Source organism: Bufo bufo, chromosome 10 (assembly GCF_905171765.1).
Source record: "Bufo bufo chromosome 10, aBufBuf1.1, whole genome shotgun sequence".
Classification (NCBI taxonomy): Eukaryota; Metazoa; Chordata; class Amphibia; order Anura; family Bufonidae; genus Bufo; species Bufo bufo.
The window spans coordinates 94,581,535-94,598,875 of NC_053398.1; the positions used below are offsets into that span (position 1 = coordinate 94,581,535).

General features: G+C 43.0%; 1 protein-coding gene across 1 annotated transcript in view; it reads right to left on the reverse strand.

The window, feature by feature from the left end:
* ACTN3 (actinin alpha 3) overlaps window positions 1-17,341 on the reverse strand; it is a 73,341-nt gene that overhangs the window by 24,579 nt on the left and 31,421 nt on the right. Inside the window, exons 2-5 of the mRNA XM_040409673.1 lie at window positions 10,367-10,481; window positions 6,419-6,538; window positions 2,349-2,435; window positions 181-268 (exon numbers count right to left, since the gene is read on the reverse strand). Coding sequence (XP_040265607.1) covers window positions 181-268; window positions 2,349-2,435; window positions 6,419-6,538; window positions 10,367-10,481 — 410 coding nt within the window. The remainder of the gene's footprint in view (window positions 1-180; window positions 269-2,348; window positions 2,436-6,418; window positions 6,539-10,366; window positions 10,482-17,341) is intronic.

The following is a 17,341-nucleotide window of genomic DNA, read 5'->3' on the forward strand; positions in this document are numbered from 1 at the left end:
GGTCTACATCCCATTATGTCTCACAATTACTGTAGGACTGGCACACTGCTGAGGGATCTTCCGTGGTTAGCACTCCATCGCTGTCAACTTAGCAGTTGGACTTACACTTCTTGCTTCCTTTCTAAATGTTCATATTGCTGCAAAATATTTGACATTTGCTTTTCTTTCATCTTACATTACCTGATGTGGAAGTTTTGCACGTTGACATTCCTGTAAGGAGCAGTCTTCCTTTGACACCAGAGGAGCAATCCTTCCTTAGCGGATGTTTCTGAACACAATAAGGTTATATTACATTATAAAACATGAGCAGGGTGGATCATCCTAAGAACTATTTAGGTTGGGAAAATAACCTAAGCCGCATGAATTTAATGTCTTGGGTTTGGCAAATCTGACAACTAACAGAAATAAGTGTGTAGCATCATACAGACAGCATGTATTTTACACACTAATATATTTGACAGTCACCACTCTGCTATAATCACTCCAATCAGTGCAATATACATGGTCGAGTCCCATTATTATGACCACTTCACACTTTCAATGTTAGCAGCATGTAGCTCATGAAGGAAGTAATGTGTGGTGAGCTGTCTTGGTGGGTACATAAGATGTGTGATAGGCTGCCTGCACACATATCCCTCAGTGGGTACATAAGGTGTGATAGGCTGTCTGCACACATATCCCTCAGTGGGTATATAAGGTGTGTGATAGGCTGTCTGCACACATATCCCTCTGTGGGTATATAAGATGTGTGATAGGCTGTCTGCACACATATCCCTTGGTAGGTACATAAGGTATGTGATAGGCTGTCTGCACACATATCCCTTGGTGGGTATATAAGGTGTGATAGGCTGTCTGCACACATATTCCTCGGTGGGTATATATGGTGTGCTATAGGCTGTCTGCACACATATCCCTCGGTGGGTATATAAGATGTGTGATAGGATGTCTGAACACACATCCTTGGGTGGGTATATAAGGTGTTCACGCCAAATTTGGCAGAATTTCTGAAACTGTGCAGTTTGTTAAGTGTTCTCATGCTGGTGTGGTGAAAGTGTATTATGAGTGGACAAATGGTATCACTGTGAATAAGTGATGTGGAAACTGCGGAGCACCACATGCCACTGATGTGTGTTGGCTACGAAGTTGCGCAAAGGCGGACCAACACTATACAGCGGAGCAGCTCACTGCCAAAATGAACCAGTGGGCTACCACCAGACATGTGTCTAAAACAACAGTTCGGCGAACCCTACTGTGTATGGGGCTCCAAAGCAGACAGATGTCACTGCACCTCTGCTAACAAAATTGTATCAGCAGAAAAGGCTTCCATTTTCACAGCAGTATCAGAATTGGACCTCCGCTGATTGGTTGCCTACTTCAATGAGTCAAGTTTTCTGCTTCATCGAACGGCTAGACGTTGGCATGTCAGGCAAGAGAACAAACACCCAGCAACCATTGCTGGAAGAACACAAGCTGGTAGTGGCAGTGTTATAGTCTGGGGAATATTTTCGTACTATTCTCTGAACCCACTCATCCATGTGGAAGGCACTCTCAACTGATTTGGGTATGAATACATTCTTGCAGATCATGTACACCCATACATGCTGATTGTCTTTCCTGGAGTGGATGGGATTTTCCAGCAATACAATGCGACATGTCACACGGCTAGAAATGTCCTACATTGGTTGGAAGAGCAATACTTCCAAGTACTTCCCTGATCCCCTAATTCCCCAGGCTTGAACCCAATTGAGTATCTGTGGGACCAAAACCAAATCTATGGATCCTCTCCCATGCACCCTCCAGCAGCTGTGGGATGCACTGCAGTCTCCATGGCTCCAGATACCTGTGGTAACCTACCAGTCTAGCTGCTGTCTGTGCCGCACTAGGTGGTTACTCAAGATATTAGTTGGTGGTCATAATGTGAATCGACTGTGTATAATCAAAGTCTAATAAGAAAATGTATGAGTGATCAGTGGTAGACGTGTCTGGCATGAGTTTAACCTTCATAATCGACAGTTGTATAAAGCATTTAACAAAAAAGTATATAAAATAGTTCAATAAAATCAGGTAAGCAGTTTTCACAGCTACAGTAGCAGAACAATGAAAAAATTAGAAGTGCCATATCTGGCACATAACTGAAACTAATGGTGAAAGATAGAACCTATTGACCATAATAGGGTCTTCCTGGTTGCCGTTAGGAAGATTGACATTTTATCGGACAAAATAGCGCAGCATACAGTTCTATGTTTTCTGGTGTTTTTGAGACAATCTGGAATGGAGGCCTCTAACGGCACCTTCAATGCAGATATGAACAATCCTTAATAATGGCGAGTGCAATGTATTATATTTACCTTCAACTGAAATGTCCTGAATAGCAAAGCGCAGGATAATAGTCCAGATCATACCCAGGGTCATCTTCAAATTTCCATCAACAATTTCTGTAGATAGGATGCAATACATTAGAAAACAATACATTTGATTCCATCAGTACATGATGTGGCTGCTGACAAAAGCAGCAGGATGAATTCTGAAGTGTTTTGGGCAATATTATCTGGTCATATTCAACCAAATGCTTCAGAACTCATTGGATGGCGCTTCACAGTGCAGATGGACAATGACCCAAAGTATACTGCAAAAGCAACCAAAGATTTTTTTAAGGGAAAGAAGTGGAATGTTATGCAATGTCCAAGTCAATCACCTGACCTGAATCCGATTGAGCATGCATTTCACTTGCTGAAGACAAAACTGAAGGGAAAATACCCCAAGAACAAGCAGGAACTGAAGACAGTTGCAGTAGAGGCCTGGCAGAGCATCACCAGGGATGAAAACCAGCGTCTGGTGATGTCTATGCGTTCCAGACTTCAGGCTGTAATTGACTGCAAAGGATTTGCAACCAAGTATTAAAAAGTGAAAGTTTGATTTATTATTATTCTGTCCCATTACTTTTGATACCTTAACAAGTGGGAGGCACATATGCAAACTGTTGTAATTCCTACACCGTTCATCTGATTTGGATGTAAATACCCTCAAATTAAAGCTGACAGTCTGCAGTTAAAGCACATCTTGTTTGTTTCAATTTAAATTCATTGTGGTGGTGCATAGAGCCAAAAATGTTAGAATTGTGTCGATGTCCCAATATTTATGGACCTGACTGTATGCAGTATTTATATTAGTGAGAAGCCATTACAATATGGCGCTGGCAAACAGATGTTTACATTAGTTCACATACCAAAGTATGTAAGATAGTGCACAATGCGCAGATGCCAAGTGTTATCGCTTTTCTTCTTAACTTTTTAGCCAATGAAACAATGCATGGGCCTCAGTGAAGGAATGCCCTCCCTGAAGATATATAAACTGCTTAAACTTACTATAATAAAAAAAGAAAGAGAGATTGTCTTTGACCCACCTGTGTCAGTGTCTGTCTCTACCACGCGTGGATATTAACCCCTTGGGGTACCTTGATTTGGAGCACCAGAGTGTATCTTAATTGCCTTAATTGAAAGCAGCTTCAACACAGCCCCTTTCACTTCTATGGGGCCAGGGCTGTGTGAAAAACAGAATATAGAACATGCTGCGATTTTCAAGCAACGCAGAAGTGATGCATGAAAAATAACGCTCATGTACCCAGACCCATTGAAATGAATGGGTCCGGATTCAGTGCGGGTGCTATGCATTCACGTCACGGAAAACTCGCTCGTGTGAAAGGGGTCTTAAATGTTTCTCAGAAATCCATGACAAATCTACAAGATATGCCATAAATGTTTGATAGATGTGGGCCCACCTCTGGGACCTGCACTTAATGCCAGAAGTGGTTTGAATGATGAACAAAGCCAAGTTGCCTATGCTAAGTCCAAGTCCCATAGAAGTGAGTTGTAGTTACAGAAAAAGTGTAACATAGTCCGCATCTTAGAACTTGTAAGCAGAGCATCTAGGACAAGGTCTGGAGGGTCCTGCATGTGTCAGGCATTTATGGCATATCCTGTGGCTTTGCCATATATATCTGAAATGGGAATACCCCTTTCATTATTTTTGCTTGTTTTGATAATGTTTTATGAGTTAAAATAATTGTTACTATAAAATCTGTCAACTTTATTATTTTTAATGAAACACCTATAAAAAATGGGCCTTCTAAAAATACAGACCCAGTAGGCGCCGCAAACACCAGCCCCAACACGTTTGTGGCGCCTACTGGGTCTGTATATCTGTTATCCTCCATTGTGGCCTTGTTACTTATGGTACTTGCATTTTATGGCGTATACGCATTTGTCCAACTGTGTTATTTTTGGCCCTAGTAGGTGTCTTGTCATGTGTTGTTTGATGTATTTACCAAATATGTGTTATTTTCACTTATGATGTGCAATAAAGCTGATATTTTTAACATATAGTGTTCGCAGTGCACTTTTCCTCTTCGATGTTCTCTCATCTCTTTTATTATTTCTAATGTCCATCTGGGTGGCCATGGGTGCATATGAGCATTGAGTCTAGTATTGAGAAAATCGAAGTTCACGAAGTGGACTTTGATCCGAATTTCAGGAGAAATTCGATTCGCCACGAAGCCTTGTGCTTCGTGGTAACGAATTGATTTCCCCTGAAAATCGTAAACATACGGTAAAAAATAAATAAAATCATCCTTACCTCATCCATTTGAGCGCGAAGAGGCTGCCACAGCCATCTTGCTTGAAGATCCCGCGTGAAATCTTGTGCGTGGTGAAGTATGATGTCACCATGCCGGCCAACGTGATGACGTCATCAAATACAAGATTTCACCCTGGATCTTCAAGCAAGATGGCCTGGCAGCCTCTTCGTAATCAAATGGATGAGGTAAGTATGATTTAATTTTTTATTTTTTTGCAAACAGTAAAATGCTTTAATATGGACCTCAGATGCCGCAATCAGCGATGAACCCGGCATCTTAGAGGTTTAATGACAGGGGAGGTGTATCGCAATCGCTGTTCCACGTCATTGTGCCTGCTATGTACAAAGAAATGTGCTTTGTGGCTAAGTAATTCGAATTTTAGATACCTTTGCTCATCTCCAAATGAGTCCATAGATGCTGCCCATCCCAGTTCTGTACAGCAGCCACGTGACCGTGTCATGTGGCACACAGACAACATCAGTGTGTTGCGGATACGTGTTTTGTGGACCTAAAGGGGATACGGTCGTGTGCATGAGGCCTAAAACTCTGTGGTTTTTTTTTGGGGGGGGGGGGGTTGTTGATCCGAGGCTCCGTTAATGAGTTATGATAATTTTTCTTAATGTGCAAACTAGACCGTTGGTGCAATGAGGGCATCACCATTACTCTTGTTGTACCCAATCTCCACTCATTTTTGTGGCCAACCTCTCCCTTGACGCTTTGCCACATGGAGGGTTCTTTCCATAAAATGTCATTCTAATCCTGTCTGTAATTATATCGCCTCTGTGTATAGATAAGACAGGATCCCCCATTCACAATAGGTGATATCATAGCTTATCTGCTCCCCCTGCCCTCTGCACAGATCACAGATCATGCCTAGAAGACTCTCCTATAGAAGTCAGTGAGGTCCCCTCCAGACCATTGTGTCCATGGCCTGCGTGGCAGCCATCAAACAATTTTCTTAAAGGAGCTGTGTCACAAAAAATTGTATCTCCCAGTTAAAACCAAATAGTTACACATCTCCATTTTCTAATCTGTTTTTATTTTCTGATTGTAGATTTTTTATTTTATTATCTGAACATGATTATGGGGGCGGCCATCTGGTCTGATCTGTTCTTAACAGCATTTACAGAGCATTAAAAAAATTGCTTTATGGCAACCCCATGGGCTATAAACACAATGGACAGGAGGGGACCTAATTGATTTCTATGGGCGAGTCTTCTAGGCATGTGTGAGCTGTGCAGAGTTTGTACAAGGAAGCAGGGGTGTAGCTATAGGGGTAGCAGGGGAAGCAGCTGCTTTGGGGTCCGAACTCAGAAGGGGCCCACCCAGGAGGAGAACTAAAAGATTTTATTGTCAACAGTATTATACACTGACACTGTAGGAAATGGAGGGAGCTGCTGTGGGGTCTCGTTTGAGAGACTGATCTTGACTAGCCTCAAGAGTGGGGGTTGCACGGCAGGAGGAGGGAGTTGTGAAGAAGTTTTGGGGGGTGTGGGGCCCGTTCAAAAATTTGCTTTGGGGCCCATTCATTTCTAGTTACGCCACTGGTTTCTTCCCTAGATTTATTTCTGTCACCCACCTCTTTGCCTGCTCCAGTTCATGAACACAACTAAATGAAAAATGTGAATGGAAGGAATTGTTATGTAAGTGCTGTATGAACTATACAGGTATATTCTGATTAGTATACAGTATATCCACCTAAACATCAGATAACCTCACCAAATCCAACTCTGCTTTCATTTGGCACCAGAAGATGGTCAGTGATCTTTCTGAGCTACAACTCACCTTCTGCACCAATAGAAACCAATTTCACTCCTTTGCTGGCAATAAAGTCAAGAGCCTTGTTCACATTTGCAATCTTATGGAAGCGCATTTTTCCTTTGTCTGGTTTAGGCAGTCTCTCACCTGTAACAGAGCAGTGAAGGTCAATTCAACATTTTATACATTCTGACACAATGGGTAAGGTTGGAAACGGACAAAGCCTGATGAACTTCTAGTCAGTGTACTGATCCATAAATGAGACAGTTGTTCCTCCTTTTAGGCCCACAGTTCCACAAGTTACTCAAAAAGTCTTAGTGACTTGGATGTGATTTCAGCGTTTTCCTACAGGCAAACATGCTGTAGAAAGAACTTTTGCCCATTTTAGATTTCAAAAAATTTTGCAAGTTCACTGACAAATTTATTTCTCATTAGGAAACATTGAAGTTGTGCGCAAAGTGCGGCAATTCTGCTGCAAATCATGGGCAACTCCAAGTTACTAGGATGCCCTAGCTGTAAAGAGAATCACATGACCATGACAGTTCTATAAAAAATAGAAAATAAAGGTTGTGGCTCTCTCCCACCTGATTAACATACAGTAAATTACTGTTCTTAAAAGGGTATTCCAGTTTTTATATTTTTAATTTATTTGGTTATATAATAGAAAATTATAACATTTTTAATTATTAAAAACTTTGCTTACATGCCTTTCTTATATCAGGTTGTTGACAGCACAGCAGAATGGTATAGCCCATCAATCAGTCAGTCCTATGTAATGCATTCATGGCCTAACTGAAATGTGGCATCAGTCATGTGCAGGGGCGGCTTGGCCATAGACCTTACAGGGAGATTTCCTGGTGGGCCGATGCACAGGGGGCTGCCTGAACCCTCCTCACGGCCGGCCAGTGGTAATTTTTGGGGATGTATTTTGTGCTGATGGGGGCAGTATTTTGTGTATTTGGCTCTTTTGGGGTGGTATAATGTGCCATAATATGGTATTGCTGACCCTGCCTTCCATCAATTTGGACACGACTACAAAACGGGGCCACTTTTAGAGTTTTTTCCAGGGCCACTTTAAGCCTTCAGTCCGCCCCTGGTCATGTGACACCTCACTGACATTCAGTAAGCAACATTGTTAGTTGACATATATGTGCTGGGTCAGCACACAGGACATTTCCTGGGATAACTATATAATAATAATAATATTTATTTGTATAGCGTCACCATATTCCGCAGCGCTTTCAAATTCAGAGGGTTCATGTACAAAACAAAAGACATCACAATGTTACTGATTAATATACAACTGAGACACTAGGAGTGAGGGCCCTAGGACTCATGGTGGTCATTGTGGCTATTACAACAACTGCTTCACTGTATGTGTGTTTACATGGCTGCCTGTTTTCAAGTATTTTTTAAAATGGCTGCCTGTCTCTAGGTGATGTTGTCATGTTGTTAATAAATTAACTGTAAAAAGAAAAATACAAACACACAAACATAAGACATATAGGGGAGCTGGAGAACATTGTTAGATGTGCTTCTACCCGGACACTGACAGACATGATGAGGAGCTGCTGCAAGCAATAATACTGTATATACTGCATACATACAGTCAGGTCCATAAATATTGGGACATCGACACAATTCTAATATTTTTGGCTCTATACACCACCACAATGGATTTGAAATGAAACTAACAAGATGTGCTTTAACTGCAGACTGTCAGCTTTAATTTGAGGGTATTTACATCCAAATCAGGTGAATGGTATAGGAATTACAACAGTTTGCATATATGCCTCCCACTTGTTAAGGTCCCAAAAGTAATGGGACATAATAATCATAAATCAAACTTTCACTTTTTAATACTTGGTTGCAAATCCTTTGCAGTCAATTACAGCCTGAAGTCTGGAACGTATAGACATCACCAGACGCTGGGTTTCATCCCTGGTGATGCTCTGCCAGGCCTCTACTGCAACTGTCTTCAGTTCCTGCTTGTTCTTGGGGCATTTTCCCTTCAGTTTTGTCTTCAGCAAGTGAAATGCATGCTCAATTGGATTCAGGTCAGGTGATTGACTTGGCCATTGCATAACATTCCACTTCTTTCCCTTAAAAAACTCTTTGGTTGCTTTTGCAGTATGCTTTGGGTCATTGTCCATCTGCACTGTGAAGCGCCGTCCAATGAGTTCTGAAGTATTTGGCTGAATATGAGCAGATAATATTGCCCGAAACACTTCAGAATTCATCCTGCTGCTTTTGTCAGCAGTCACATCATCAATAAATACAAGAGAACCAGTTCCATTAGCAGCCATACATGCCCACGCCATGACACTACTACCACCATGCTTCACTGATGAGGTGGTATGCTTAGGATCATGAGCAGTTCCTTTCCTTCTCCATATTCTTCTCTTCCCATCATTCTGGTACAAGTTGATCTTGGTCTCATCTGTCCAAAGGATGTTATTCCAGAACTGTGAAGGCTTTTTTAGATGTCGTTTGGCAAACTCTAATCTGGCCTTCTTGTTTTTGAGGCTCACCAATGGTTTACATCTTGTGGTGAACCCTCTGTATTCACTCTGGTGAAGTCTTCTCTTGATTGTTGACTTTGACACACATACACCTACCTCCTGGAGAGTGTTCTTGATCTGGCCAACTGTTGTAAAGGGGGTTTTCTTCACCAGGGAAAGAATTCTTTGGTCATCTACCACAGTTGTTTTCTGTGTTCTTCCGGGTCTTTTGGTGTTGCTGAGCTCACCAGTGCGTTCTTTCTTTTTAAGAATGTTCCAAACAGTTGTTTTGGCCAGGCCTAATGTTTTTGCTATCTCTCTGATGGGTTTGTTCTGTTTCTTCAGCCTAATGATGGCTTGCTTAACTGATAGTGACAGCTCTTTGGATCTCATCTTGAGAGTTGGCAGCAACAGATTCCAAATGCAAATAGCACACTTGAAATTAACTCTGGACCTTTTATCTGCTCATAGTAATTGGGATAATGAGGGAATAACACACACCTGGCCATGGAACAGCTGAGAAGTCAATTGTCCCATTACTTTTGGTCGCTTAACAAGTGGGAGGCACATATGCAAACTGTTGTAATTCCTACACCGTTCACCTGATTTGGATGTAAATACCCTCAAATTAAAGCTGACAGTCTGCAGTGAAAGCACATCTTGTTCGTTTCATGTCAAATCCATTGTGGTGGTGGTGTATAGAGCCAAAAATGTTAGAATTGTGTAGACGTCCCAATATTTATGGACCTGACTGTATGTGCTGCATCTCAATAAACTACTATTCACCTGCTAGATATCTGGACAATTAACTGAGTGTCAGAGGTCACATGACAGGCTTGGGGGCCACATGATTGATGCCATCTTTAATCCTATTCAGATCTCTTACAGATGCATTTTACGAACTAAAATGGGCTATTGTGCAGATATAATAAAGGTCTGCGAGCAAAATTTTAAATACAAGTATATAACTGATTATTCTGCCTAAATGTAATCATAAAAACAGGAATACCTCTTTACGACATCTAAATCTGAGGCCACACACAGACTTATCACAGCACGATCGATCACATGCTGCTTAGGGTCAGGTCACTGCTGAGTTCAGTGATTGGCTGCAGTGACACATATGACCTCCATCTGGAGCTTCACTGGAAGATCACAGACTTGCTCTGTGCAAATGCTCGTTCATCTGGTGAGAGCATCATTGATGTTGACACCTAAAAGAATGTGTTTCTGCTGCCCAGAATCTGTATGCAGACAAGAAATAGCAGCAGCCATCACTCATCCCCATACAGTGGAGGTCATTGCTGCATGTAAATGAAGCTTTCACCTCCTTTGATGCACAGGCAATTATTGGGAACACAGGTTTTATTCCCTATAATTGTTTGCAAAGTTGGCCTACGTAAAGGGGCCTTCATGTGTGTGGCCATCTTTATCTGTATCACTTCAGTAAGGTGTCTCATCATCTACCACTTACCAGAGATAACCTCAAGCAGTAACATCAGTTTCAGGCCATTTCTGAAATCTTCCTCTATGTTCTCAATTTGTGTACCGGCTTTTCTAAGGTGAGAGTTGCACCAGGCTGTGAAGGTCTGTGGAGACAAAATGAATGACGAGTGAGTTATTCAGCCTATTACTTAACTGATTTCAAGTGGTCCCTCAAGTGACAATGGCCCCATGTTGCAGTATTTTCAATATATTGTACAATGGTTTTTTCAAATTCAACAATTAATGCCACAATTCAATGCCACAAAGGCACAGCTAATCAGTGCACGCACTTCAGTAATACAGGTGTTCTACCAGCGAAATGCCCATGATGATTGGCTGGATGTCCCAACTACTCTCTCTGCGGCAAGAGAGAGAGTAGTTGGCACATCCAGCCAATCAGCATGGGCATTTCGCTGGTAGAACACCTGTATTACTGAAGTGCGTGCACTGATTAGCTGTCTAGTATCGCCTCTCTACACTGTAGTGATTCCCATTTCACCACTGCGGTCCTGGGCTCTGTTTCTGTAGGTGTTATTGCTTCTGAGGATTCCGCTCCACAGCTTCCACTCAGCCTTGGACAGAGCATAAGTTCGGCTGGTTTCATGTTACACTGCTCTATGGGTGGAGCGCATCACTCCCTGGGCTGTGTGGGTTAGGTCAGGTGACCTCGCTGACCAACTCTGGCTCTCCTCCATATATTTAAGTGGCTCAGCCCCCTTCCCAAAGGCCTCAGTGTCAAGGTCCTTGAGTTTGCCGGTTCCTGATACTCTTGTGTGCTCCTGATCTATACTTCGTTCCTGGACTCTGCTTATCGTCTGATCCCCGCCTGCTTGCTTTGACTCTCCCTTTGCCGAACCGGATTGCCTGACCTGTTCCTGTGCCGCCTGCCCTGACCTATTCCCTTTCTGACCACATATCTGCCTTATCCTTCGGTTCTGCTCCATTGCTCCTGGTACGTCTCTGCCCGCCTGACTACGCTTGTGCTTCTGGTACCTATTTAGATACCTCCTGGTTCGCCTGGACCAGCTGCCACTAACTCGGGGATTGCTCTAGAATAGCCCGTGGCAACTACCCTAATGGCTCAAGTCTATCCTGACCATCAGAGGCTCTAGTGAAAACCAGGTAGTTGCTTAGACACGCCCCTCCAGAGTATAGCCAGTCAGTGGCACAGTGGGTTCACACTCGCTGGTTCATGACAATTACATGTTCTGTGCTGCTTCTCTCCCTCTACTTCATGCCCCAGTTCATTGGAGCCAGCCTAGCCAGATACTGATATACACCTCCGGACCCCAATCACTTCAATTGGACTGAGCGCGATACCAAGCACAGCCGCTATACAATGTATGGAGCATGGAGAAGGCCACGGTGCTCACAGAAAGCACCGGTGCCTTCTCAAACAGCTGATCAACAGGGTTTGCAGGTGTCGGGCCCCCACTGATCACATACTGATGACCTATCCTTTAACAAGAGAGGGGCCTTATGGAACTCCCTACTGATGCACTGTGGTAGACCTTAATGTCTTTTGCCCACAACATTGACAGTTGTGCGCAGCTGTTTAATGATGCCACCCTATCCCATAGCTCCAATTCCAGAATCAGATGGTTTGGCACTTTTATTCAGATACACAGTTGGGATAGGGAACAATTAAAAGATAAGCGAGTGTCGCGGTTGTTGGTATGTACAGGAAATACCACAAACTAATCATTATTTCAAGGATATTCCCATTTTTAAACAAATAATGTGCCCCCAATATAACCAGTCGCACTTGAAACAAAATTATTGGTAATGTACAATTGTTTGTTTTTGTAAAAAAATATAGGGCTAATATATATAGATTATAATCAGTATCCATTGATTTATATTGGGTTATGACTATGATTCGTTTGTGTTCATCTCCATTCTGGTTCATTTTTATGTGTTTGGTGGCAGCTTTGCATTTTTCATTCCCATGGAAGACATGTTTGCATTTTTGCAATGCATTTCTGTATACCTCTAAGCATCCTTCATAAAAGCATAATTCACAGGAAAATTATAAAGTTATTCATATTGTATATTAGGACTTAGAGTACCTTTCTCCTGTACATATTGTAGCTCGAATGTCCTTCTCATGCCAATATGCTTAGAAGTAGGAGCTAAGCCCAATGACATCAACATGATTCATTCAATTCTTTACATGATGATTCTTGTCTTTATTACAGTTGCAAGAAAAAGTATGTGAACCCTTTGGAATGATATGGATTTCTGCACAAATTGGTCATAAAATGTGATCTGATGTTCATCTAAGTCACAACAATAGACAATCACAGTCTGCTTAAACTAATAACACACAAAGAATTAAATGTTACCATGTTTTTATTAAACACACCATGTAAACATTCACAGTGCAGGTGGAAAAAGTATGTGAACCCTTGGATTTAATAACTGGTTGAACCTCCTTTGGCAGCAATAACTTCAACCAAACGTTTCCTGTAGTTGCAGATCAGACGTGCACCACGGTCAGGAGTAATTCTGGACCATTCCTCTTTACAGAACTGTTTCAGTTCAGCAATATTCTTGGGATGTCTGGTGTGAATTGCTTTCTTGAGGTCATGCCACAGCATCTCAATCAGGTTGAGGTCAGGACTCTGACTGGACCACTCCAGAAGGCGTATTTTCTTCTGTTTAAGCCATTCTGTTGATGATTTACTTCTATGCTTTGGGTCGTTGTCTTGTTGCAACACCCATCTTCTGTTGAGCTTCAGCTGTTGGACAGATGGCCTTAAGTTCTCCTGCAAAATGTCTTGATAAACTTGGGAATTCATTTTTCCTTCGATGATAGCAATCCGTCCAGGCCCTGACGCAGCAAAGCAGCCCCAAACTATGATGCCCCCACCACCATACTTTACAGTTGGGATGAGGTTTTGATGTTGGTGTGCTGTGCCTCTTTTTCTCCACACATAGTGTTGTGTGTTTCTTCCAAACAACTCAACTTTGGTTTCATCTGTCCACAGAATATTTTGCCAGTACTGCTATGGAACATCCAGGTGCTCTTGTGCAAACTGTAAACGTGCAGCAATGTTTTTCTGGACAGCAGTGGCTTCCTCTGTGGTATCCTCCCATGAAATCCATTATTGTTTTGTGTTTTACGTATCGTAGATTCGCTAACAGGGATGTTAGCATATGCCAGAGACTTTTGTAAGTCTTTAGCTGACACTCTGGGATTCTTATTCACCTCATTGAGCAGTCTGCGCTGTGCTCTTGCAGTCATCTTTACAGGACGGCCACTCCTAGGGAGAGTAGCAGCAGTGCTGAACTTTCTCCATTTATAGACAATTTGTCTTACCGTGGACTGATGAACAGCAAGGCCTTTGGAGATACTTTTATAACCCTTTCCAGCTTTATGCAAGTCAACAATTCTTAATCGTAGGTCTTCTGAGAGCTCTTTTGTGTGAGGCATCATTCACATCAGGCAATGCTTCTTGTGAAAAGCAAACCCAGAACTGGTGTGTGTTTTTTATAGGGCAGGGCAGCTGTAACCAACACCTCCAATCTCATCTCATTGATTGGACTCCAGTTGGCTGACACCTCACTCCAATTAGCTCTTGGAGATGTCATTAGTCTAGGGGTTCACATACTTTTTCCACCTGCACTGTGAATGTTTACATGGTGTGTTCAATAAAAACATGGTAACATTTAATTCTTTGTGTGTTATTAGTTTAAGCAGACTGTGATTGTCTATTGTTGTGACTTAGATGAAGATCAGATCACATTTTATGACTAATTTGTTCAGAAATCCATATCATTCCAAAGGGTTCACATACTTTTTCTTGCAACTGTATATCCTCTCTAGTCCTGAAATTTTTACATTTATGTATGTCACTATCCGGAGGGGGAGGAATATCTGGCTTCATATAGGAGAAACAAAGCTCGTATCCTCAATACTAGAGATGACCAACTCTGAACAAAAGCCCATTTACATTGGCCAGTTATCATTGTGTTGTTAGCTTCTGATGACTGTGAATGCAGGTCAAATATCATTGATAAAACTATGGTTGATCTTGATCGATTGTGCCGCAATACTGTCACTCAGATTTACCTAAAACATGGTTAGGCTACTTTCACACTAGCGTTCGGGGCTCCGCTCGTGAGCTCCGTTTGAAGGGGCTCACGAGCGGCCCCGAACGCATCCGTCTGGCCCTAATGCATTCTCAGTGGAGGCGGATCCACTGAGAATGCATCCGCCTGCCATCGCTCAGCCTCCGCTCCGCTCAGTGAGCGGACACCTGAACGCTGCTTGCAGCGTTCGGGTGTCCACCTGGCCGTGCAGAGGCGAGCGGATCCGTCCACACTTACAATGTAAGTCAATAGGGACGGATCCGCTTGAAGATGACACTATATGGCTCAATCTTCAAGCGGATCCGTTCCCCATTGACTTTCAATGTAAAGTCTGAACGGATCCGCTCAGGCTACTTTCAGACTTAGAAAATTTTCTAAGTAATAATGCAGACGGATCCGTTCTGAACGGATGCAAACGTCTGCATTATCGGAGCGGATCCGTCTGATGAAACATCAGACGGATCCGCTCCGAACGCTAGTGTGAAAGTAGCCTAAGAAGGACTTTAAGGATATGTTCACATCTGGTATAAACAAAGTGGATTTTAAAGTATCAGCAAAGTGGATGAGATGTTATAGAAATTTCAACCACTTCCTGGCAAAAAGTAAATTGACCTATAGTGCAAATTTAAAATCTGCAGCATCAATTTATGCTGTGGATTTCCACCACAAGTTTTGCTCTTCGTCATAAAGAGGGTGAACACACACCCGTATCTGCAGCAAAATCGGAATGTAATTCATGCATATTGTGCTGCAGATTCGTTGTGGATTTTCCACTGCATTTTATCCCTTGTGTGGAGTTCAGGGGCAGACTGGGAACTTAAAGGGGTTGTCTCATCTCAGACAATGGGGGCATATCGCTATAAATGTGGGTCCCACTGCTGGGACCCGCACCAATATCGGAAACGGAGCCCTGCAACATGGTGGCTGGAGGACTCTGGTCCAGCCACTACCTAGCACTCTCCTTATAGAAATTTATGGAAGCGCGCATGACTGGCCACCACCATCATTCACTTCTATGAGCCCGACAGAAATAGCCGAAATAGCGCTTGGCTATTTTCGGCGTCCCAATAGAAAACGAATGGAGGACAGCTGCGCATCGATATAGATGCAGGTCCCAGGGGTTGGGACCCACACCTATAAGACAATGGGGGCATATCCTAGCAATATGCCTACATTGTCTGAGATGAGACAACCCCTTTAAATTCCCAGTCTGCCCTTGACCTCCACATAGGGGATAAAATGCAGTGGAAAATCCTAGCGATATACCCCCATTGTCTGAGATGAGAATAACCCTTAAAAAGTGGCCCTGGAAAAAACCTAAAAGTGGCCCCATGTTGTAGGCAGGTCCAAATTGACAGAAGTAGGCAAGGCCACCACAAGCAATATACCGCCCCAGAAGAACCAAATACCACATTGCAGAACAAAACACTGCCGCCCTGGCTGTGGCAGTCAACTGTATCACCTTCCTGAGGACAGCAATACAGTTGAATTCAGGATGGCACCTGTGGACACTGGCCAGGTGCACAATTACTTGATGCTCCTAGCATTAGTTAATGCTGAGACCATCAGATCATTATGTACCTGGCCAGCGGCTATGAGGAGGGCTGAAGTGGACCCCTTGTTGTTGGCCCACTGAGAAAGTTCCCTGTAGGGTCTATGGCTACTCTGTACCCTAACAGCTTGACAATTGCAGGGCCTATATTTACTAGTGAGCTTTTATTTTGTAGCAGAAAATGTTCTTTAAAGCCAGTGACTTGAAGAGATTGTAACCGAGAAGACATATGACATTGATATATTTAGGATGTTACAAGTTATTAAATCCATTAATTATCCATTATTAAATCCATTAGTTATCCATTATTAAATAGAGAAAATTATCTTAGTGGCAATATTAGCAGAATGCTATCATAGATATAAAAAAAAATTATTAGGCTGTCATTAGTCCTAGTATTCTTCTTTCTACTTTATCATCGTTACTACAGACAGACTGGTAAATACTGACAGTTATTTTTTTTCAAATACATATGAAGATATTTGTGCAGATAAAATTTCTTCTGCTTATTGATTTAAAGGGAACCTGTCATCAAAAAAATTGCTTATTAAGCTGTTCAGAGTACCTTATAGTGCTACATAGTAGTGTCCTATAGCACTTTTTCGTCGTTTACCAGCATTTAGCCTCATTGAGAAATCGATGTTTTATTCAGCTTCTGCCCCGTGTTTCAAGTCAGGCTTGAAGTCAAGGGGGCAGCGGCCTAGTCGTCTCCAATCCTGCTCTCCCCGCCTCCCGCCGCCTTGATTGACACGCCGCATCTCAGTGCCGGGACCGCACTCTCACCCGCATGCGCAGTAAAAGGCTGCTGTAGCGCGATCCCGGCTCCGGCTCGTACACTCAGCCGGCTTCAGTCTCGCTACAGCGCATGCGCCCGCCAGCCTTACATACTCGCGCCCGCCATCTTCTCTACCTGCGCATACAGAGCGGGCGCATGTGCTGTAGCGAGACTGAAGCCGGCTGAGTGTACGAGCCGGAGCCGGGATGGCGCTACAGCAGCCCTTTACTGCGCATGCGGGCTGAAAGCGCGGTCCTGGCACTGCGATGCGGCGTGTCAATCAAGGCGGCGGGAGGCGGGGAGAGCAGGATTGGAGACGCCTAGGCCGCTGCCCCCTTGACCTTAAGCCTGACTTGAAACACGGGGTAGCAGCTGAATAAAACATCGATTTCTCAATGAGGCTAAATGCTGGGAAACGACGAAAAAGTGCTATAGGACACTACTATGTAGCACTATAAGGTACTTAATAAGCGATTTTTTTGGTGACAGGTTCCCTTTAATTTTAAAAAAAGATATATATTTTTGCCACAGTCCATTAGTTT